The following is a 25,728-nucleotide window of genomic DNA, read 5'->3' as shown; positions in this document are numbered from 1 at the left end:
CGACAAAGACGTGCAGGACGCTTCTTTGCAACGTAATTTGAGCCGTTCTTCATTGAAGTCAATGAAGAGCAGCTCAAGATTACTGGCGTCAAAGACGCCTCGGATAATGCGAGGAGGAGCTTTTACGTCTGAAACGAAGCAGCTGTTTTCTCCTGAAAACAGTCTGTCTTTTCAGACGTAAAAGACAGTTCTCGTGTGCACATACCCATACAGTCCATCCAGGTTACTGTTTCCAGTGGACTCAATGCCTTCATTATTGAAATTTGGCCTGCAAGTATTTACAATATGCAAGGATATGAGAAGCGTAGTGGCACATAGTACATGCCAGCAACGCTTAACCAATCCAGTCTTGCCACTTTGGATCTTGGTAAAACCCCTAAGATGTAGAGTCTGGAGAATCAAAGGGGCTTTTCTATTACATACTGTACATTTATGGCTTACCAATGGGATAGGGTTAGGGTCCAACCGGTGTATAGTGAGAAACCCCTATAAAACTGTATAGCTAGTCCAATATTAGAGCATGACAGCAAAGGGTGGATCAGATTTCGGTCATCTATGCAATTGCTGATAGCAGAATCAATTAATTTAGGTTGTAAGAAAGGGCATCTTTATTCAGCCATGACTATGCCATTTCTTATTGTTGGGATTGCCCAGTCTCATAATGGGAGTAATGACAATAATAATATTATATTTGGCAGTTGCACATAATGTAGTATAATCAAGAGCTGCATTCACAGGTGTCAGAGCTGAAATCTCCCAACATTACTTTCTGACAAGGTCTGCACAAATATATTAGCACTGAAATCAATATGTGGGTTCCTCAAACAAACACGTAATATCATAGAGTGAGAGCTCTTCACATAAAACATAACCTTTATTCATTATTCACATAAAAATATTTCAGGTAATTCTTTTGAATGCAAATACCCCTGACATAACCAGGGTTGAATCAAATAAGCAATCCACAATAATCACCTGGAGTATCCAGAAAATGATATCTAGATGGTGTGGTACCATACACCACCTATGGCCAGATTACAACTCACGACTCCTCACAAATGTGCTGATACAAGCAAATATTTATCATATATGTATATATACCTTTAGAGGTCTCCAATTACACACAAATTGTCCAGTATTATCCCCTGATGAACAAACTAGGTTGGGGAAACGCGTTGGGACGGTTATGAAGTGTCATCATTGTGATTATTTTATGCAATATTTGGTGCTTAGAATTTACACTAATTGTGTGTGATGGAAATTTTTGTATCCCAGGAATTTGGCCATAGGTGGCGTATGCTACCACACCATCTAGATATCATTTTCTGGATGCTCCAGATGATTATTGAGGATTGTTTATTTAATTCAACCCTGGTTATGTCAGGGGTATTTGTATTCAAAATAAGTATGTTAATCTTAATAATGAATAAAGGTTATGTTTTATGAAATGTCTGCACAGAGCTTACTCAGTTGATTTGCATTCTGGGAAGTGTCTCATCCCAGACATTTAATAGTAAATTAATGTAGGAAAAATGAACTCAGGATCTGTACAAGATCACAGTAAACTGATGTAGGAAAAATGAACTATTCTACTACAGCATAGTAGCTCAGCTAAGCTGTTAGAGGCGTGTCTGTCAACAAGCTTGTCGACTGTTTCCATTGATGACCAGCATAACTGTGGAGGTAGCCCTAGACTATAATACAGGTTGTAACTCAGAAACAGTAAAAGATAAGTAATGTAATGTATCTGTAAAGTTACTCACTGTTGTATGTAGATTAATTCTAAATACTGTAATAACTTGAAAATGTTGTTCAAAGGTGGACATAACTTTTAATGCTTGTTATTCTGTTCAGTCTGTATAAATAAGTGACATTACAACTTTAAATGACTGATTAAAACTAAAAAGTACCTAACTATACGTTAGCGAAGATTTGTAACCCCAGATAAATTGTGAAGATACAGAATCCTGCTGGTGCCGAAATTAGAGATGCAATTACAACTGTAAAAGCCGACGTTGCGTTAAATAGATACAAAATGAACATGGAAATTGAGTGATCAGATATGAAATGGCTCTTTCTCTTTGTCTGAATATTAAGAGTGGTCAGCAATTAAAAAGCCATTTACACAGACATTACCAGTATACTAAGGCACGGCCGCATAGGAAAGTATTATTATTGGGATTATCAATGAGATCTTTATGGGTGCATACATTGTTGAATGGTTGTTTGCGTTCACGCACGTGGAGTCCAGGCGCAATATTAGCAGAATCACACCGTTATCTCTTTAGGAAATGTTCCTTGAAATGTTCCTTAAATCTAGTTCTGCACATAAAATATTTTTTGATGGATTTGAAGTCAATGGAGTAAAAGAATCACCACTAAAATAGCGTTAAAACACTATAACTGTCGTATGCTGCAATTATAAAACGCAAAGCTGCTACCTATAAAACCCAGTCAAATGTTTACATCAGTTTTTGGTAAAAAAATATGAATTTTAAAAAGTTGCATCGTGATCTGCACCAAGTTTGCTAAACAATTGGTGACTTTTCTACTTACTTGTCACTATGTCTTAGTAAATTTGGGCTATTGTATAAATGGAAATACATATATTTCCATTTATATACTTGTGCAATCTGGAAGCTCAAAGCCGCATCTGTGAACCCAGACTTGGACCGGTTTTAGACAGCTGCAATGCCTCCCCATTATGTCTGTATTACAACCGGACCTCCCGCAGTTCTACTGAACTGAACTGAGATCAGCATAGAATACTATGGTCATATAAGTCCAGTTCAGTAGAACCACTGGGTATTATGGCCATAAAGCAGACTCTAAAGGGGGAATTTAGTAGACACTGATCTCCACTATTCTGGCGAAAAAATGTAGCAAATTTTGGCGCACACCTGTTTTGTACAAAAATTTGCGAACTTTTTAACTTTTATGCCGCGTCCTGGTGTCTGGGTGTGGCTAGTAAATAAGGCCCAACATATTTATCAAACCCTATTACATTAAGTAATAATGCCAGTCTTAATAAATTCCCCCCTAATAATTTTAGCTGCATAATGGCCATCTCAAACCAGCTTAAAGGGGTTTTCCAAACCTTTTTAAAATTCACAGTATAAACTTCATATGGCTAAAAATAACAAACTGTCACATACTCACCCTAAAATCTCCCAACGCCAACGGTTCCGAGGTCCCCCAGTCTCTCTGTTCACTAAGCTACAGCAATGATGTGGTTATCCGCCAGAGGAAAAAATGTACAAGAAAGCGTCGTGCTGTACTCAAAACTTGTAATGCCATCCATACTGATTTCACCACTGTAGGAGCTGAGCTGTAATACCATACCCAGCCCACAGAACAAGAGTGGCGCTGTTTCTGGGCAAAAAATGTGTTTTTTCAGATCTTATACAGTTCCTGAGAGGAGTGTTCCCAGTTTAAGACTTGTTGCACTTCTGCATTATTTCACATACATAATCATATGGTATGTTTCCTATTCAGTAATACAGCTGTCAGGTCTAGAGATCCTCATATGTCTGCAGAGAACAGGTCCATGCCCGTGATTAATAATTTTTGCATTATAGCTACAGTAGAAAAATGCAGTTTATTTTTAGCTACCTGTCAAACAGTGTAACAGTGATATATTTATTATGCAAACCTAAATATTCTTTTGTTCTTTGCTCCTAGATTTCCACAGACAGCAATACACAGACACGATTGCAAAATCTGAATCTACACGATATTCAGGTATAAAAAAACAGCATCACATCTTGTTTTTCATGAACATTTAATGACTGAATTACAAGAAAACAAAGTGGGAGTGTTTTCCTATCATAAATACAAATGTAATTTAATAATAGAGTATGAAAAAATTGTCAAAAAGAAAATGAACAAAACTCCAAAGTATGTTTAAGCAGGGGTGTGGTTATTGGGGGCTGGTGGGGCATTTGCCCCAGGTGCTGATTTAGCGGGAGGGAGGGCACCAACATCATGAGTTTCCAACAAACTTTTAATAATAAAGGAATCGTTATGAACTACAAATTCATGTACCGTGCGCACAGCAGCATGCAGGAATTTGTCTGTATTGTTATGTGGGGAGGGGCACAAATTTTTTTAATGTTTTTCTCCAGGGTGAAAAGAATCCTAGCTCCGTTCCAATACGTCAGACCTTGTTCTCACACTGAAAAACAGCAGTGGAGGGATGTGATTCTTATTCTCCTCGCTACTGAGCCATAAAGGCAAAAACTACACGCTAGTCCCTGTTTTTTTCTTTTCTTTTGGTGCTTTGAAGGGAGCAGGGTCCTTTTTTTTTTAAAGCATTGTGACAGTCCCTTTGCCTATGATATCAGGGCCGCATTCAGCCATGACATCCATCATCAATAAGATCACGGTAGTAGCTTGTAGCAACTTTGGTGATGGTCATGGCGGCCGATGTTGCCGTGACTTTAAACTACCACTTCCGAAGTGGCAATATGGGGGAAGCGGTAGTCTGAGACACTGTGCGGACACCTCTAATTAAACGTCAGCACAGTGTAAGTCAACGGAGCGGGTGGGCCCAGCTGGTGACGTCACTCACCAGTGTCTGGAGCTGGGACCCGGTAGAGGAGCAACGGGAGGATGGAGAAGAGGTATGTTTTATTTTTTGTCTTTTGATGATTCGCTCACCAGTACTTAGTATACCCCACAAGGGGCTCCTCCCTGACATTTTTTCTCAGCAACCTTATCACCACGTGTTTCTGAAATAACCTACTTTTTGTGTATTTTAGGCACAATCCAATGAAAGCCATTCAGAAAATAGATCCCCATCTGCTGTTAACCTTGTTCTAAGATTGAGGTAAGAACTGTTGTTTCCTCCAGATGCTAAATATTCGGGAGCTTGTTCACTAAGGATGTTCCAAGGCACTGGTAATTTTCCGTTGTGTTTCTTGTCTGATAATTCTCTAATTTATGTCAGCGTGCATCGACTATGTACTGGAGGCTTGAAATGGTTATACGAGGTAGAATGGAGGAGAGAGAGGGCCTGACTGATTTGTTTTAGCTTTAAAGGGAACTTGTCAGATCCTATTTGCTTACCAAAGTGGTCCCAGCTTTTGGTGATAGGTCTTGTAAAACGATGTGCCCATATACCTTTTGATTGTTTTGTATTACCTTGTTTGTCCACATAAATGACTTTATTATTTATCATATGCAAATGACTCTGCAAGTGCCACTGGGCGGTCTGTTTCTCCGCAAGTGTTCCTGTTTTCGCAATTTTATCCTGCTGGAGTCTGCATCCTTGCTTAGGACTGAAGTTGGCATGCTATGGCCACGTCACTGTCATCCTCACTGAATTTTGCGCTTGAGTTGCTTGCATTGCATCCGGCACATGCGCAATATACTACCTGATCTGCCAGTAAACGCGCTTGTAAAAGATCCAGATGCAAACAAATTTAAGTTTTATTGCAACAAAAGATGGTAAAGTTGAGGTGGAAAGCGACTTGGTAAAGACGTTTCGGCCGAACCTCGGCCTTTGTCACGGTCGCTGTAAGACGATATCACTGGTATGGGTTGTGACACAGGGAATATCCGGCGGACAACCCATACCATACCGTGACAAAGGCCGAGGTTCGGCCGAAACGTCTTTACCAAGTCGCTTTCCACCTCAACTTTACCATCTTTTGTTGCAATAAAACTTAAATTTGTTTGCATCTGGATCTTTTGCGTACCTCTGTGTGTGCTGGGGTTATATATTTCCAATATTGTGGGATTCTCGTCCCTACCTTACTAGCACCACGCCAATTGATTGAGGAGTGCATACCAATATCTATTTTTGAGTAAACACGCTTGTAACTGAGGACCAACAGTGGGTTTTGCTCCGCCCAGCTCCAAGTGTCCGCCAGTGAGTTCTGGCCTTGTTTCTTTCAGGTGTATTCGTGACGTCACGTCGGTTCGAGAGTTCAGTGAGGATAAGAGTGACGTGGCCGTAGCGTACAGACATAAATTCTGAGCAAGGGGGCAGACTTGAGCAGGCTAAAATGGCGAGAACAGCAGCACTTGCAGGGAAACAGACCGACCGAGGGGCACTTGCAGAGTCATTTGCATATGGAAATAAAGTTGTTTATCTGGACAAGGTAATACAAAATAATAAAAAGGTATTTGGGGGCATGGTTTTACAAAACCTACGAAACGCTGGGACCAGTAGGGAAGGCAAATAGGAGCTAATAGATTCCCTTTAACACAGGGTTGGCTTTAAAGAAGACTGAATTTCTAAGCAACAATATTGTAGTGAGTAAGACTAGGGCTCTATGGCGTCACCCGTAAGCGGTGTTAAAATTGTACTCTTATTTAAACTTTAATGCTTTCCTTTGGGAAAAAAGTCTTGCAACCATTCCAAAAGATCAAACATGGGCCCAGGCTCCACTGAAACACGTGGTCGTGCACATGTTGCTGTAAAATCACAAAATTACTGACCCTGTGACTACAACTCGATTTCAGTGTTTTCAAATAGGAGAAAAACATCAATTGACCTTATGAACGTTCTGAAATATCCTCAAATACCCTTTCTCCCATATGAAAACATGTGGAACCTGGGCCATAGTTAGATTTTTTGTGATGGTTACAAGCTAGCTTGCAACTTTTCTTCCCATAATGAAACACTGAAGTCACGCCGCAAGTGGCGGTAATGATGCGATTTTACATCGACTTGTGGGCAATGCTAAAGCATTTGAAGAGGGGCTCCTCAGTGTGAATTTTGCATCATTATCAAAGTAGAGGTTCTTAGGTCTCTTTACCTATAATGATACTTTATACATCTATTATATATGTACACATGTATTATGTGTCGTCAGATGAGGCATCTTGTCATGTATGGAGAACCTTACGGCGTTACAGAGCAATGGGGTGAATAAGCCCTAAAGAGTCGTCTTGTATAATGAAACGTGCTGGGATTCTACTATATTACAGTCGGGATTGCGATTTAAAGTATTTCTACTTGATGGAGGCTGTCTGTGGCTTCTTGAGGACAAATCTGTTTACAACCTTTATAGTCTCAGACTTGTTTATTTTGATCTGATTTTCATTGATAGTGGTGTCAGTCTAGCTCTCTGAATCAGTCTTTGATTGATATAAAACTGTCTTTTTTAAGACAAGTTTGTTTATAAGACAACAAATTATAAAAAGATTGAAGAGTCGTTGGGGGAAATTTATTAACCTTCTACACTGCTGTATAAAAGTCACAAAAAAGTCCAAAAGTAACAATTTGCAGTGCAGATTGCAACCTTTGTCCTTTTTACGCCACCCTCGCCACTTTTGTGGAAAGGGGACATGGCTTCCCAAAAGGGGCCTGACAAATTTATTACATATTCACGCAAGAAAACTGGTGTTAATTATAGTGGAAATCTACACCACAGCTTTATTAATCTGAAACACCAGTCTTAGAAAAATTGGCCCATAGTATTTGATCGGCTGATTTTTTTTCTTTTAGCATGATTCAACAACAGTGGTTGTCTTCTCTAGACATTGCCCCCTGTAATCTCCTAATGTGCCTACTGTTTTTTGTGCCTTTTTATTAGATACTAATAAGTTACATTATAATTTATTGATACTTCTAGGATACTCTATACTTGTTTGTGGTGGTGGTGGGGGCTTTCTGAAAATCATGAAACTCTAACATTTCATATTTTACACAGTGTGGTGGTTTAGATGTGTATGGTTACTTAGTGGTGTTTTTTAAGTCCAGGCAGACCACTCAAGCACAGAATTTTGGCTATTGTTCTTGAGGTTTATGAGGTCAAATACATTCCTTAAAGGAGTTCTCTTCCTTGGACATTCCCTTCTGGTTAGAAGGATCCCTTCTGCTCCATGAGAGTTTTTTTCTGCTCCCTGGGCTTGTCTTGCGTTAATGTTTGACAGGTGTACTGCCCCTAGCGATCAGCTGTTTTATGTGGGAAAGTAGTGGCAGCAAGTGTTCACTTACCCTGCAGCGCCACCACAGGGGAAATTAAGCATTACAGAATACCCATTCAAATCAATGGGTTATCTATGTTGTGCAGGACAGGTCCTCCAGTGCAAGAGACACTCTTTGTAACAGCTCCACTCTGCCAAGTGGCAGAGTTCCCTAATAGGGTATATGAAAATGAGTTTTCTAATCTGGACAACCCCTTTAACCATTTGTCAGTGTTCTCCTCCTTTTCTAAGTCTGAAGTTTTTGAGGCTTTACAGAAGATTATGGCATGCAGTCTTTGTACAACCTCAAGAAGTGAAAAGGTCATTGATGTTGGAGGAGTTAGGACATGCCAACATCCTAGTTGGCCAAAGTCAAATGTCTTCAGTTTTGCTAGATAAATCTTTGTTTTGCTGTGTTAAGTAAATAATAAATTACTTAGGTTGTTAAAAATTGGAGGGAGTATGTGATTAGAATGGTTTATAATTTTCTAAACTTTAGTCCATTTGTTCCTGATTCACATCCATGGAGTTTTTGTTATGTTGTGTGCTCATTTTATACTGTAGACTGGAGGCCTGTTCACATCAGCGTTGCCCTTCCGTTGAGGGGTTCCGTTGGAGATTTCTATCAAGAACGGTGACAGACAGAAACCTTAAGCAAAGTTTCCATCACCATTGAGATCAATGGTGAGGGAAACGGAAGCTGAGGTTTCAGTTTGCCTTTCCGTTGAGGGGTTAACCCAACGGAAAACTCAGACGGAACCACTCAACGGAAGGGCAACGGTGATGTGAACACAGACTTATTGTTTACTTTCAATGAGACAAAAACTCCTTTTTAAAGAGCTTACCCAGTCCAAAAGTACTTCGATAGTGGAGATGGAGGAGGTGACCACTTCTTGACTGTCCCGTATTCCGATGTTATCATTAGGAGAAGTATTTATTACCGAGTAAAAATGTTGTCTATTGAAATAAAATACGTAAAAATGTTGTCTATTGAAATAAAATACGGGCCCCCTTAAAATGCACAGGTGCACTGGGTCCACAAATCCGAGAACCACTCTTTGAATTCTCTGGATAATAGAAGAGGCTCCCAAACATCCATATGCTATAACAGGTCTTATTAAAAGGGGTTGTCCAAAGGGGACAGTAAAGAGATACTGTAGACGCAACACTAAAAGATGATATGGTGCCCATGGAAGCAGAGGGTCACTGCTCACATTAGCCCTACCTTTGCTACCTGATAAGTGGTGTCAACATGCAAAATCCTCCTCACCGCCTCAAGTGTTGTAAGGTTATTAAATAATGGAAGCGTAACCAGCTTGAAGTTCAAATTGCCATTTTGTAGGAGTAAAGTAAAGTAGTTCCACATCCTGGCTCAGGATATTGAGGTATGTTGATGTAAACCTACACCACGAAGGGGGTCCATTTTGATCTTTACTATGGGACTTTCTCCTCTCTATACGCTTAAGTTTCCAGTAAAGCTTTTTAATATAAGTTCTGCTAAGAGTAATACACAATGACTATACAGAAAATAGTGTTCATCTTTATTTGATCTGTTTTTTTGCTTTCCTTATGAGCGAGGCTTTAGGAGATTAAATTTCGACATTTTATAAAAATATAAATATACTTACAATATGTCTCCAAATACAACATTGTGAAGCCATTGACATTTCTGAACACCATGGAATATACTTGGTGCTATTTTTTTTTCTTGTACTATAAGCCACAGTAATAGGCAGATACATATTTCTTATAACCTTATTGAATATCTTGGGGTGACGAGGATTAATAATCTCCGATGACTTATTGTCAAGATTAATTGCTGTCATACATGAAAGTGGCTGTAAGCTTGCTGAATACTTCATTATGTTTTTTTCTTCTTTGTGGGATCACAGTAAGAGATTTTTAATGAGTTTCTTTCACACTCCAGCAGTCCGTCTCTGGCAGAAATAAAGTATGGCTGTTTTACAAGATGCATGTTTAGAACATTTTTCACCAGGAGATTTGATCAGTGACGGTGGAGAGATGACATACGCCATTTAAAAGAACATTGTGACTGTCTAATAGGAGCTGAATTTTAGAGCGATGTCCTCATCACTGAAATCACAAAGGCGGACTGCGGGGACATATTGGGATTGTTATGGAGTGTGGAGGGCACTTCATCTCAGTTCACTGGTTATAGGCAGTGGACTCCTGTGCATATTATCAGCTGTGACTTTTCAATGATCTTGAGAAGTGCAGCCAAACGTAGGTCTTCCCTAAAGTGCTGTGGTAGCAGAATACAAAATTTATAGGAACCCTTAGGCCCACACTGAGTTTTTTTTACACATTTTTTGACATGGAAAACACGATGGAAAACGCCCAAAAAACTGCCGAATATGCCTCCCATTGATTTCAATGGAAGGTGGAGGAGGTCTTTTCCCGCGAGCAGAAAAACCGTCTTGCAGGAAAAAGAAGCGACATGCCCTATCCAACACTAAATATAGAAAATACACACAAAAATAAAAAATAAATTCCAGCAATTCCTCATTTAAGCCCTGTTCACACAGAGGTTTTTTTTACGAGAAAACCACGTGGAAACACATGGAAACCACGATGGAAATCACGCCAAAAAACTGCCAAAAATGCCTCCTATTGATTTCAATAGGAGGTGTTTTTTTTCCGTGAGTGGAAAAACCGTCTGGCGGGAAAAAGAAGCGACATGCCCTATCTTCGGGCATTTACGTTTCTGACTTCCCATTGACATCAATGGGAGGCAGAGAAAGCGTCTTTCGTGGCGTTTTTGCCCGCAGCGATCAATGGCCGCGGGCGAAAAACGCCATGAAAAACCCGGCAAACGGTGTGCAGACAGATCAAAATCTGCCACAAAATTTCAGGCAGAATAAACAGGGCCTTAATCTCCTCCTTACCTATGAAACTGAGAAATATATTAAGAATTCTGTATACCAGGAGCCATGTCCTTTCGCCTTCTAGCTGTAAGGCAACTGGCTGCAGAAGGAATCCTGCCACTCTGCCCAACCTGCAATAGGAGACAGTATTCCCAGCCCTACCCTTTGGGTAAGCATCTGCCACCTGAAAAAGGAAGAAATTAATCCCTACAGGTCTCTTTGCTTCAGGAACACGAGGAAGATCCTGCAGACGGACAAACAGTTTGGTCAAGATCATCTCCAATTTTCTTTTGTCATTCATTTCTAGGTTTAGTGTACCTTTAAATAGTCTAAGATTTTCTTTTCATGAAATCAAACTACTTTTTTTTTTTTTGCTGGTATTATTCCAACTGCGGAAATAACACATATGTATAGGAAATGTGCCATATTTTCAGAAATGGTGAAAGTGAGTATTGATGCGCATCTAAAAAATAAAATTGAGGACTTAAAAGTACTACAATTAAGAGCACCTTAACCTGTCATGTTTTTCACTAAATGATATTAGGATTGGCCATCAATATGTATTTGTTGTGGGTCTGACCCCAGGAATAGAATGGCCCACCAGAAATCAGGTGGATTCTTTGGTGCGCCCAGACCCTGATATGATAAAGGACCTCAGCCACAAAAGGAAGCAAAAGGTCCAGCAGAGCTTACAATTAATGGGACATAGACCGGTTCTTTATAGTGGATTCTGGACCCCCAGTCTAATCTTCTTTGGTGGAGTCAAGGTACTCCAGTCCAATGCTGCCAGGAACTCCTACCAATCAGTATAATAAAGGGACCATGGTAATTGCTGGAGTGCCACAACCCCTTCATTGCAATACCTGACATAGCACCGTCAATTACTTCAGGCTGTGTCTGATACTGCAGCTCATTCCTATTCAAGTTATAGGACAACCCTCTCCAAGATACTCTACAATTTTTACCTTAATAATGATTTATTCGTGAATGTATGCTAATGTATAGTACGTCAATCAAGTTCACGTATATCTGTGCTTCATTTATGATGCAATTTTCACAATTTTCGTAGACTTTAAATTGGCAGAATAATGACAATGTTTGTCGCTGTGCCTCGGTATCTAGTACTTGGCATTTGTAGTCTGGCCGCTGAATGTAAGAACCAGACAAGAACCTTTTGCTCAATACAAGGATATATTATGTATTCACCGTCCTCACTCAGTGAACGGCTTACGTGTCTGGACCTGAAAATCTATTAGATAAATTAGGAAATGAGTGACAGACAAGGTGTTATGTGTAGCTAAGGATTGAAAAACCTTTAGCTTTATTAGAATTTTAATATGTACCGCAGCTTGGAGTTCACCTTTATAAAGCTTGAAACAAAAGTAACGTTTTGTCCTTGCTCACATTTGAGCTGACACCAGGAAGTGTGATAGAAACGGATTTTGATATAAAGCGTTGTGCGTCTCATTTTTTTTTACACTAGTTGGTCCTGTTGTATATGAGCTAAGTCCAAGGTCACATCATGATTTGTTTTTAAATTTATTAGAGAAAGTGACTTTTTTTTTCTTCTTTTGAGACGGACCCAGACGTATAACTTTGCAAATGAACGCCACCATATATATCAAGCATTTGTATCCATATACCTATTGGTTTCTATTGTAAAAAAAAAAAGAAAGGTTTCGCAGCATATATAGTACATTTTATTTTGTTGCTGTACCGCAAATGTTACTCTATCCGGTACCTTATAATAAACAGTTTCCAAATGTAAACCTGTCAAATGTATGCCAATAGTAATACCTGGCAGAGGGCGTAAGGCCATGTTCACATGCTGAGGATTCTGTCAGGATTTAGGTGCGGATTCGTGGGGCCTAATTCTTTACAGAATTCGCTAACATTCTGCCAGCAATGCCTGTATATGAGGTACTTTATACCCCGTTTACACGTTTAGTAAAATATCTGCGCAGAATAAAGAACGCGCTACAAATTTTAAATTCCTCAACATGTTCATTATTGCTGTTGATTTTGCACTGAAAGGCCATGGATTAGCTGAATGTATTACAATGGATCCTCTGGCCAATCCACAACAGAAATCTGAGTGTCAGCTGGTGGATTTGCCTTTGGCAAATCCGTGCCGTGATAACTTGGCTTTAGGCTCCTGCAAAAGGCTGAATGCAGCTTGCACTAGGGGGCACTTGCTGCATAAATATGTATACAGTGAGCTCCCCCTTGTGGAGGCTATAGGCAGCCAGAATTTTATTGTGTCACTCTATGACTGTGAAAAGGAAGCAATCTTCTGGCACTGCAAATGTAGGACACTGCTTGAATTTTTTATGGGGGCACTCTGTTGGCAATGTTTCTTAGAGGATACTGTTTATGCAGGATTCTTAGCTGTCATTGTTTATGGGGGCACTCTTAGGCTCTTTTCACACCTGTGGTAAAGACTTCATTCCGAGCCTCCGTCACAGATCACGTCAGATTTGCATGTAACGCTATTCTTATTGTCAAAATGACAGGCACCACAATGGATCCCGATGGACCCCATTAGAAGTCAAGGGGATCTGTCGGGCACCATCGTATTCATCGTAAAACAGATCAGACACTGTTTCCTGGTGTCCATTATTAATGGAAACAAGGAAGCAGATATGAACAGAGTCTTAGGCCACATTCAGATGTGGTGGAATTGCCGTTGATTTTCAGTGCAAAAGGGGAAACCGTGGCAAATCCGCAGCAAAATACTCATGTAACACATACAGATTTTGATGCAGATCTGCTGCAGATCTGTAAGAAATTTACGTCAAAATCCATGGTTAATTTCTTTCCACTACATCTGAACAAGGCCTTATGGCGCTGTTCGTTGGTGTCATATTGATGGTGCTGTTAATGGAGATAGTTTTGCAGTCATTATGGGTTTGCATTCCCCTGGAAATGATTCTTTAATGTAGAAAAGAATAGTGTGAATATGAATTTTATGGGAATGGGTGACATTGGGGCATGCTGTGTTTTTTAAAACTAGGTATACCCTAAACAAGTTTTTTTTTCACTAATGTGGTTACGTTGACATCACCATTTTTTATTTCCATTGTCCTATTCCATCATAAGAGCAGAACAACGAAAATGACAGAGAGCTGGATCCGTCACGTGACAGACAACAACGACGCCTGACAGAACCCATTGACTTTAATGTGTTCCGTCAGGTTTTTCACCTAATTTTTCTATAATTTTTCACAGAATCTGCAATGCAGTTGTGAACTTAGCCTATCTCAGTGTGAAGGGGTCATAATTACAAACATTTAGGCCTCATGCACACAACCATATTTTTGTGCCATTTTTGCGGATAAATTGTGGACCCATTCTTTTCTATGGCCCCATGCACATGACCGTGATTTACACGGATCTGTGCGGGGGCCGCAAATCCAAACCGCAAAAACTCAGGACAACTAATTTTACCGCCCGGATTTGCAGATTAAGTCTTGCTTATGGCGCTGCTTAAATCGAATATGGCGGCTTACCGCTCTATAGGGCGCTCTATAGAGCGGTAAGCCATCTTGTTTTGTTTGGGTTTGTTTTTATAGAGTAGCACATGCAACACACACAGCACCGCTATCATTCCAAGCAGAGAGCTGCAGATGGCTGAATCATATAAATTGAGAAAATGCCTGGTGATTAAGGAATTAAATAAACAAATGAGTATGGCTTGTAGTCACTTTGCAGAGACATTCATTTTAATTACATTTCTGAAGTACGTAAAGCAATTAGTTTAGAAAAGGTGGCTGCATACCAGCATATTGCATAAATATCATTTGCAATATGAACGAAGATACCAAACTTGTTCAAAAAGAAAAAATATTTGAAGCGAATGCAGAACAATTAATTTCAAAGTAAAGCTCCATTTTTATAACACTGTTTACATAGGAAACACATGTTTCATTATTGCATTATATCTTTGAATACATTTATGCTTATTTTCCAGTCTACTCTTTACACTGTCCAGCACATGGAGCCAGTCAACAAGCTGCTTTTGATATATCTGATACTCCTATGTCTACAGTATATTGAGTACTTGTGTGCAGAACGCAGTCTTGATGTGAATTAGGTGTGGTTTTAAATGTCCCATTCATAACTCCATCATATTCTCTATAGTTCTGCTCAATTACCCATGAATACCCAGTACAATTAATATGTATTCATACTGTATGTTAATCAGAAGATTTGGGTATTCATGTTGTAATAAGGATTTAAAACTATGTGAACTTTGATGTCAATTTATTTTAATACAACTATGTATTATGTGATTTTACGCAACTTTCAAATAGGTTATTGAGATACCGCTTCTATGTATCCTGTATACATAGAAGTTGTATCTTGCCATCAAAGCCGAATCCGTCAGGCTAGCAGGACTGATGGCTGGGCAGAAAGCTGGTCCGGACATGACGGATCCTGCTGTTATCGATCAAATCTAAACAGCAATATACAGCTTTTATGTATACAGGATACAAAGAAGCTGTATCTGTAAAAATTAAATAAAATCACACAAGACATAGTTTTTTTTTTTTTTTAAATAGTTACAAAGGTTTACATAGCCTTCAAATATTTATGTGTTAATGTACTGAACAGTCTCGGATTGAAACAAGGAGTAATAACAAAAAAATACAGATGTTTCCTCCCTGAGATGTGTGGAGTGAATGACCAGCTTTGAAAAAAACATGATTTTGCGATACTCTATCACGAGATATCCATGCTATATGTGCCTACGTGTCCACCCAGTGGATGGGATGTGAATTGCGGCTTGTCAAGGTTTTTTCTAGCATGTTGCGATATTGTATTGTATTTGTTTCATGAGAAACTGGAGTCCTTAATCAAATATAAGCAAAGGTAAGGTTGGACACATCTGTACACCTATAATCAGATCTGTCAACAGCATTTAGCCTGCTGTTTTCAATCATAGAGAAATGCAAATGCTATTGTATTTACCCTAATACTCTCCCCTTCCTTTTTGTTTGTCCCCATCCTATCCAATTTTATATTAAATAAACAAGTAAATTGGTAAAAATATAATCTTTTTTAATAGGTTCAACAACTTTAGGACTCGCATAACCACTTAATAGGTTTTCCTAAGATACCTGTGCACCAGTGGGTACCTCCACAAAGAAATATAGTGATGCAACTTCATGGGTATAGCCAATTAGGTCATGATCGCAGCAACATGGGAGGATGAAGTTGTCTCAAACAGCAGATACTGAATGGAAATCTGTATGGGGATTTATAGGTGTTCCACAATTTTTACTATTGTACTCACTGTATGATTGACCATAACAGTGGATGAGATATGCATATTGTATTAGATAACAGGAGAAAAAAGACAAAGAGTGCATATAGTGCATCAACCGATTTAAAAAAGAGGAGCAGGAGGGTGATTAGTTATGCTGACCTGGTAAAGTTGTACTAAGAACAAAATGTATGTATTCAAGAGAGGCTGCAGCCTGGGTTCCAGTCTGGATTGCAAAGTCCGGATGCAATTAGCAAAAGAAATAGCAGTAAAAAGTTGCGGATGTCACCCTGGCGCTGCTGGAAATTATAAATCGCTTTTTGTTCAAGAAAGTTACTTTCTTCAATCGGGTATTTTCATATGTTTTATTAGTAAAGTGCTATAACGCGTTTTGAAGCCGGACCGGCCTCTTCATCAGGTAAAAATACAAATGGTATGGAGTCCCCTTGCAAGGGGTAATACACAGAAAAAAATGGAGAAAAAAAAAAACGCCAATAGAAAGCTTAGTCATGATGGAGTGTTACAGGTTAAGTAAATCAAAGAAGACGTTTGAGTCTGGTACAAGATCGTGCAGACTGTCAGTGACTAAGGGATTGTATAATAGTGTTGAAAGAAAGTGACACAAAGTGGTTAGTATTGAAATAGTCAAACGAGTATGAGATTGCATTTTGCAAACAATACAATACAACCTTGCAAGGAGATTCCACACCATTTGTATTTTTACCTGATGAAGAGGCCGGTCCGGCTTCGAAACGCGTTGTAGCACTTTACTAATAAATCATATGAAAATACCCGATTGAAGAAAGTAACTTTCTTGAACAAAAAGCGATTTATAATTTCCAGCAGCGGCAGGGTGACATCCGCGACTTTTCACTGCTATTTCTTTTGCTAATTGCATCCATTCTGTAGGTGTTATGTGTATATTTCTGTATCCTATCAGTCCTCGTTTCTATGTACTCATTGCAGAAGCCATACCTGTATGAATATACAGTTTGTTTTCTCTACCATTGTGCTTTTTAATCCAAAATAGTCTAGCAAAAGTTTTTTATGCTCAATTACAATGTGCAGATTGGCTATAAATTGGTATAGACTGTTCCCCTTACAGGTAGCTTATATAAATATATCCAGGAGTTGGCTGATTTGTATTACTTTTATTCATTCTAATGGCCTTAGGCCAACACAATGAGAGAACAGAGTTTTACACGCTGCCAGGATGACTTGGATGAGTTGACCTGCCATTCCAACGGCATTGGCAGTTGGTGATGCCATCTATTCAGTGGGACGAGCCACAACTGATTCAGAGCATTCTGCCCGTGGGCACAACTCTGCTCGACAATGTTAGCCATGTAGCTCTGACCTTACACATACTGCTCTCATAACAAACGCTTTATATTCCGCTCACCCACGCGTGCATAGTTTTTGAGAATAAATGAAGCAGGTGACCGGATCCTACTTAAATATTCTGAAATCAATCTGAACGCTTGCAATAAATGTAGTATCTGTTAAATAAAAGCTTAAGAACAATCTTACTCTTTCTTCTAAAGGAAAATGCACAAATTACATGTAGCTTGTGTACTGCATTATGCTCCAAGGAAATCAATAACACCTTCCTGTCTGCTAGACAGTCAGACTCATGTATTTAAGCTGCACCTGTTGACATTTTGGCTCATTACCTGATCTTTAGACTTCAAGTTAATAAGCATTTGTTGGCGTTATCCCAGGAAACAGGGCTTTTCAAACTACTCTTTGCTTATTGAGCTTATTCTTTATTTTTGCCTTTAGGTAGGTGTAGCAAAAGATACATTTATCTGACTCTGGTCTTCGGTTTAAAGTGAATGTCCAGCCTTGAACACCAATTTGTTTTATTTAATCTAAACTATGTGCTGATTAATTTCATAATGTATCCTACTTAGCATTAGGTAAAAATAATTCTGGCTACCCCTAGCAACCACTAGAGGGAGCTTAGGAGTTTCAGCATTCATTTTACACATTAAACTCAATAATAAAAAACTGTATGCCGGAAGCACCTGAGGTCCCTCTAGTAATGTTGCTCTAGTAATTGCTGCTCTGTGGCTTGAAAAAACAAGTGGGTTGTAGATCAAGTGGAGTTCCAAAAACCGGAGTTGAAAAGAGGAGTTAAAGCCCCAGTAAGTGCTCTTTTTCTTTTTGATTAACAACTGTTCGCTGTTTTTTTTTGTAGCTTGGATAATGGATAGCAAGATTGGAGGTTTTCTTCAGTGCACAGTTTGCCATATGTATGCACGACTGGAGCCGGAGTTCCAGGGTGAATACCTCTGTGGCAGATGTGAGCATGTTGGTCACCTGGAAGCTCGTATTAGAGATCTGGAGGAGCAGAATGCAACACTGAGGAGGATAGACAATCTTGAGCTGAGCTTGCTGCTCACGGAGCATGCAGTTAGTGGGTTAGAACTGGAGGGTGAAGACATGGGTGAGCAGGATCAGGTAAGTAGCTGGGTTAATGTAGTTAGGGGAAGTAGAAAGGGGTCAAAGAAAAGGAAGGCCGATCCGGTTTCTGACATTCCAGGCAAAATTGCCAAGTTGGGTGATGATGCGAGGGTGTCAGTCTCAGAAATGGCAGCCCTAGTGGATACTGATCTCTCTAACAGCCGGGAGAACAGCCCATCTAGTAGTTGGTTGGATGGTAATGCAGGTAAGCCAAGACAATTGATAGTCGTAGGGGATTCTATAATCAGGAAGACGGATAGAATAATTTGTCGCCAAGACCACCTCAACCGAATGGTTTGCTGTCTCCCTGGTGCCAGGGTTCGGCATGTGGTGGAACGGGTGGACAAATTGCTGGGAGGGGCTGGTGATGATCCAGCTGTCGTGGTCCATGTCGGTACCAACGACAAAATAAATGGTAGGTGGAGGAGCCTTAAGAATAATTTTAAAGAACTAGGCTACAAGCTGAAGGGAAGGACCTCCAAGGTTGTATTCTCAGGAATACTGCCTGTGCCATGCGCATCACAGGAAAGACAGCGGGAGCTCAGGGAGTTAAATGCATGGCTGAAGTCTTGGTGTAGAGGAGAAGGATTTGGGTTCCTAGAGCACTGGGCTGACTTTTCATTGGGGTACAAACTGTATTCTGCAGATGATTTGCACCTAAATGGAAGGGGGTCCGCTGTGCTGGGGGCGAGAATTCTAGCTGGGGTGGCGGAGTATTTAAACTAGGGCTGAGGAGGGAGGTCAATGTAGAAAAAAAAGGGGTAGCCAGGTTAGAGAGGGGTCAGACTATATTGGTGGGGGGACAAACAGAATGTGGGGAGAGGACTAGACAACAAGATAAGGAGATCCTTTCGTTACAAAACATCAGTGCAAATAAAAAGGCCCGATTAATGTCAAATCACATTTCTGATAATAAAAGTGAAAAACTGACAGGCAAGTTAAAGTGTATGTTCACAAATGCCAGAAGTCTAGCAAGCAAAATGGGGGAGCTGGAGGCCTTGATACTGGAAGAAAATATAGATATAGTTGGTGTTGCTGAAACATGGCTGGACTCTTCACATGACTGGGCTGTAAATCTACAGGGTTTTACACTTTTTCGGAAAGACAGGACAAATAGGAAAGGCGGTGGTGTATGTCTGTATGTGAGAAATGATATGAAGACGAGTGTGAAAGAGACAATAGTGGGTGAATACTGTGAGGAGGTTGAAACCTTGTGGGTGGAACTAGAAAGGGAGGTAAACACTGAAAAAATTACTTTTGGTGTAATCTATAGACCCCCCAATATAACTGAGGAGATGGAAGTTCAGCTATATAAACAGATGGAGCGGGCTGCACAGGCGGGTACTGTAGTGATAATGGGAGATTTTAATTTCCGGGATATTAATTGGTGTCATGGTTCGGCTTCAACTGCAAAGGGGAGACATTTCCTCAACATGTTGCAGGAAAATTTTATTGGCCAGTTTGTGGAAGACCCGACTAGAGGTGAAGCTCTGTTGGATCTGGTCATTTCTAATAATGCAGATCTTGTTGGGAATGTCAATGTTCGTGAAAACCTCGGTAACAGTGATCATAATATAGTTACATTTTACCTATACTGTAAAAAACAAACGCAGGCTGGGAGGGCAAAAACATTTAATTTTAAGAAAGCCAATTTCCCCAGGATGAGGGCTGCAATTCAGGATATGGACTGGGAAGAACTAATTTCAAATAATGGAACAAATGATAAATGGGAGATTTTCACATCTACTTTGAGTTATTATAGTGCAAAATTTATTCCTATAGGTAACAAGTATAAACGACTCAAATTAAACCCCTCATGGCTTACACCTTCTGTGAAAGGGGCAATACACGACAAAAAAAGGGCATTTAAAAAATACAAATCTGAGGGTACAGCTGTAGCCTTTGTAAAATATAAAGAGCTTAATAAAATCTGTAAAAATGTAATAAAATTAGCAAAAATACAAAATGAAAGGCAGGTGGCCAAGGATAGTAAAACAAATCCCAAAAAATTCTTCAAGTATATAAATGCTAAAAAGCCAAGGTCTGAACATGTAGGACCCCTAGATAGTGGTAATGGGGAGTTGGTCACAGGGGATCAAGAGAAGGCAGAGTTACTAAATGGGTTCCTTAGCTCTGTATATACAACAGAAGAAAAAGCAGCTGATGTAGCCGGTGCCAGTGCTGTTAATATATCAGTTGATATACTGAATTGGATGAATGTAGATATGGTCCAAGCTAAATAAAATAAAATAAATGTGCACAAGGCCCCGGGACCAGATGGGTTACACCCTAGAATTCTTAAAGAGCTTAGTTCAGTTATTTCTGTCCCCCTTTTCATAATATTCAGAGAATCTCTAGTGACTGGTATAGTGCCAAGGGACTGGCGCAGCGCAAATGTGGTGCCTATTTTCAAAAAGGGCTCTAGGTCTTCCCCGGGTAATTATAGACCAGTAAGCTTAACATCCATCGTGGGGAAAATGTTTGAGGGGCTATTGAGGGACTATATACAGGATTATGTGACAATAAATAGCATTATAAGTGACAGCCAGCACGGTTTTACTAAGGACAGAAGTTGTCAAACTAACCTAATCTGTTTTTATGAAGAGGTGAGCAGAAGTCTAGACAGAGGGATTTAGTGTTTTTGGACTTTGCAAAGGCATTTGACACTGTCCCCCATAGACGCCTAATGGGTAAATTAAGGACTATAGGTTTAGAAAATATAGTTTGTAATTGGATTGAGAATTGGCTCAAGGACCGTATCCAGAGGGTTCTGGTCAATGATTCCTACTCTGAATGGTCCCCGGTTATAAGTGGAGTACCCCAGGGTTCAGTGCTGGGACCACTATTATTCAACTTATTTATTAATGATATAGAGGAAGGGATTAATAGCACTATTTCTATTTTTGCAGATGACACCAAGCTATGTAATATAGTTCAGTCTATGGAAGATGTTCATGAATTGCAGGCAGATTTAAAAAAACTAAGTGTTTGGGCGTCCACTTGGCAAATGTAGTTTAATGTAGATAAATGTAAAGTTATGCATCTGGGTACCAACAACCTGCATGCATCATATGTCCTAGGGGGAGCTACACTGGCGGATTCACTTGTTGAGAAGGATCTGGGTGTACTTGTAAATCATAAACTCAATAACAGCATGCAGTGTCAATCAGCTGCTTCAAAGGCCAGCAGGATATTGTCGTGTATTAAAAGAGGCATGGACTCACGGGACAGGGATGTAATATTACCACTTTACAAAGCATTAGTGAGGCCTCATCTAGAATATGCAGTTCAGTTCTGGGCTCCAGTTCATAGAAAGGATGCCCTGGAGTTGGAAAAAATACAAAGAAGAGCAACGAAGCTAATTAGGGGCATGGAGAATTTAAGTTATGAGGAAAGATTGAAAGAATTAAAACCTATTTAGCCTTGAAAAAAGACGACTAAGGGGAGACATGATTAACTTATATAAATATATTAATGGCACATACAAAAAATATGGTGAAATCCTGTTCCTTGTAAAACCCCCTCAAAAAACAAGGGGGCACTCCCTCCGTCTGGAGAAAAAAAGGTTCAAGCTGCAGAGGCGACAAGGCTTCTTTACCGTGAGAACTGTGAATCTATGGAATAGTCACCGCAGGAGCTGGTCACAGCAGGGACAGTAGATGGCTTTAAAAAAGGGTTAGATAATTTCCTAGAACAAAAAAATATTAGCTCCTATGTGTAGAAATTTTTCCTTCCCTTTTCCCGTCCCTTGGTTGAACTTGATGGACATGTGTCTTTTTTCAGCCGTACTAACTATGTAATGTCTTAAGAATTTTTTCTTTAAAGACAATCTGTTTGTCACAATACAAACTGCATACATTTTAAATAGATATCTTAGACCTGATGAGACTGATGTACTTACTTTGAAAATTCATGTAATAATGACTGTATAATCCTTTCTCAAATTTTCCTGCATGATGTCATATTACATGATATGATCTCAATCTACTCCCACCTACAGCTGACAAGCTTCTATCAGTGTCCCTCCTCTCCCACACGATGCTGAAATCTCACACTTGCTCAGTACAAGCTGCAGCTTCTCTGGTTCTGCAGTAAAATAAAGCAGCAGATGGAGGTAGAAGCTATAATTCAGCACTAAAACTGCTCTTTGAAGACAGGCTCTCAATGCAGAGCCAGGGCAACTGTAGCTTGTACTGAGCGTGTGTGAGATTTCAGCATGGTGTGGGGGAGAAGGGACACTGATAGGAACTTGTTAGCTCTAGGTGGTAGGAGATTGAGATTACATTATACATATACTTTGATATTAAAATGAGCATTTTATCAAACCGACCTTTTAATATCTTTGAAAAGGGATTATATAGCTATTCTTACATGGATTTTCAAAGTAAGTGCACCAGCTTTATCAGGTCTAAGAGATTTATTTAATAAAGTATGCAGTTTGTATTGTGAAATCTGGTAACAGATCCCCTTAGACTCTAAAAGGGGGTTTTACACAGGACGATTATCGGGCAGATAAGCGTTAATATAACGCTCGTTGCCGATAATTGCCCTGTGTAAACAAGGGAACGATCAGCAGATGAATGAGCAAAGCTGGATCATCTGCTGATCGTATTGTTTTAAAAAAGTAAAATATTATCGTTGTCGGTAGCACATCTCCCTGCGCTGCCGACATGATAATAATATATGGGGACCAGCGATCGGAGTAACGAGCGCTCCTCCCCATCCATAGCTCCGTGTGACCAGAGCAAACAAGCGCCAATCAAAGATGTCTCGCTGATCAGCACTTGCTGCATCGGCTGAGTGTCGGGCGGCGTAAAAGGGCCTTATGTCTATAAAGGGGTGCCAACCCCCTACAAAGATATATTATGAAATTATTTAGCATAAATCTAAAACTTATATTTTTACATTCCAATTTTCATTTTTTATAACAAAAATAAATTACTGGAAAAGGACTGGAGTTTATAATAAAATATAACTTTTACTGAAGTATATAAAATAGATATAACAAAACCACATGCAAAAAGAAAAAAGAAAAAAAGGACACATTATAATGACATCCTCATTGATGAAAAAGACAGGGTTAAATAAGTATAAGTGGTGTGAGTATAACCCTCATGTTGTATGAAGAAAAAAGCCACAAATTATGCAACATGTATAAAACATTGATATAATGTGATTTGAGAGCTGGTATTCCAAAGTATCGATCCTAATACATTTCCCACATATATGAAAAAGTACTTGTAGTAGCTATGGGGTTTGTTGTATATACCCCCCCCCCCCCCTACATGTTCCTGTTGTGGTCTCTCTCAATTGAGTTGGATAGATTAAGATAGAATCCTGTTCACATCCTCCCGTTTGGAAAGATTATCCTGACGCGTTTCCTCCAGGCAACAGAGTCATCAGGGGAGACTAAGCCTTTTTTATATATCTTTAAGCGTGTGGCATATTACTGGTTGTGGATCCCAGTTTGAGAGCGCTTGCAGTGGTAAAAGTTCATGGCAGAGCAATAAATCTATTCAGCAGCATCTCCTCCGCTCCATGCGCTCGTGTTGAGAGTCTGAGGTTATCTCATTTTTTATAACAAAATATTAGCTGATCAGAACGAATAATACTACTATAATATCAATAATAGGTTATTATTAGAATTACATATCCTATATACAACAGGGAGATTTGTATGCCACTGCTGGCCTTTTTTTGGAGGCTGCATTGTTGAACGATTACAGTTAATGGCTGACCATGCAGCCTCCGGGAAGCGCCTACTGAGGACAAATTGTCACTTTATTCTAATGATTCATGGGGATTACGGATGTTGGGCCCCCACTGATAAGACATTGAAAACCCTTTTAAAGCATTTCAACTACATTGGCCAATCAGAGAGCTCTTGTGTATTTACAATGATACGGTAACTAATTAGTCCAAACATGCAGTAGTCACTGCCACTCGAGCCCTCTTATTGCATCTCATTGGCAGAGAAAGCTTTGATACTCTAATTGTGCCAATCTTTGCCTACGACCGAACGCCATAGGGTCTGTAAAATGACAGATGAATCGCTACCATTAGACCATGCATTTAGTTTATAGGATTATATAGACATTTGAAAAAAGGGCAAAAAAAATAAATAAAGAAGTTAACGTGTGTCAACTTCAGGACAACATTAAATGGCGGTGATCAGTTCATTTAAAAGGCAAAAAAGTAATTGTACCATCATATTCAATTGAATTAAGCTTTGGCAGATTTGTTTATTTGCTTTGAAACTATAAACAGAATTTAAATTTGGTATTCTATCTCAAAGAATATAAATCACTGTGAACCCCACAGAAAAAGTAATTGTTTTCATTCTCTTGTTGCATTTTGTTCCGATAATGCTCAGCGAGGGAAATACATTTAGCACTCGCTGCCTAGGGAAGAACCAGCAGTCAACCACAGGGACCTCAGAACGTTTGTAGCATCCTTATGGCTACTTCTTCTGTCTTCCTTCGAAAACACAAAGATAATTGGAAGAAATCAGTAGCATACAAAAATACATTTAGAAGGCCGTGCGGCATTGAGTGGAGACTTGATGAGAGGCTATTGGTCACTTATGAAATGTCCATCTATATTTTCTCAATAATTATTTTTATTAAGCCAAAAACAAATTACATTACAGAAAAATTTGCCAGTATATACGAGGGTATTTTTCTTTAAAATTCCATCCACTTATTCCCCACACTGAGGCATTAAAAAGCTTTTAAAAAAAAACATATTCAGTACCCCATCTGTTAACAGAGAGTCGTTCTTGCTCTGGGGGACCTGGAAGACTGTACACAGAAAGCCATTGATTGCAATGGACACTGTGTAATGTTTTATTTCCCCTGTGGTGGCGCTGCCGGGGAACTGCGGCAAACAGCAGGATGACTTTTCGTAAGGAAACCGTTTAGCAAAAAGGGATAGTCAAAATGGGGCAACCCGTTTACTGAAGTAGAAGTAACCTCCAGGACCACTTTGAATTTTACAAGTAAGAAAATCTGACACCATGACTGTAAAGAATTTGTCGCCTGAAGACTACACCTGTCAATATGCTCTATAAGGGCATTTAGACATCATAGGGGGTGACCTCTGTGAGCGAGAACATAGAGTCGTCCCTGTATTACTCTGCTTTTCCTGCCAAAATCAGCTTTTTGCCTGGGGTGCTGGCAGCCTTGGTGGCTACAA

The 25,728-nt window shown here is 39.6% G+C and overlaps 1 protein-coding gene across 2 annotated transcripts in view; it reads left to right on the top strand.

Annotated features, from left to right (window-relative positions):
- The window catches only part of STK39 (serine/threonine kinase 39), a 249,303-nt gene that overhangs the window by 107,951 nt on the left and 115,624 nt on the right, over positions 1–25,728 (top strand). For both annotated transcript variants that reach the window (XM_075829402.1, XM_075829403.1), the window contains exons 13-14: positions 3,682–3,741; positions 4,761–4,828. In XM_075829402.1, the coding sequence (XP_075685517.1) occupies positions 3,682–3,741; positions 4,761–4,828 (128 nt within the window). The remainder of the gene's footprint in view (positions 1–3,681; positions 3,742–4,760; positions 4,829–25,728) is intronic.

This window comes from Rhinoderma darwinii, chromosome 6, assembly GCF_050947455.1.
Source record: "Rhinoderma darwinii isolate aRhiDar2 chromosome 6, aRhiDar2.hap1, whole genome shotgun sequence".
Taxonomy (NCBI): Eukaryota; Metazoa; Chordata; class Amphibia; order Anura; family Rhinodermatidae; genus Rhinoderma; species Rhinoderma darwinii.
Note: the sequence above shows the minus strand (reverse complement) of the source record. Positions and strands in the feature narration are given on the sequence as shown.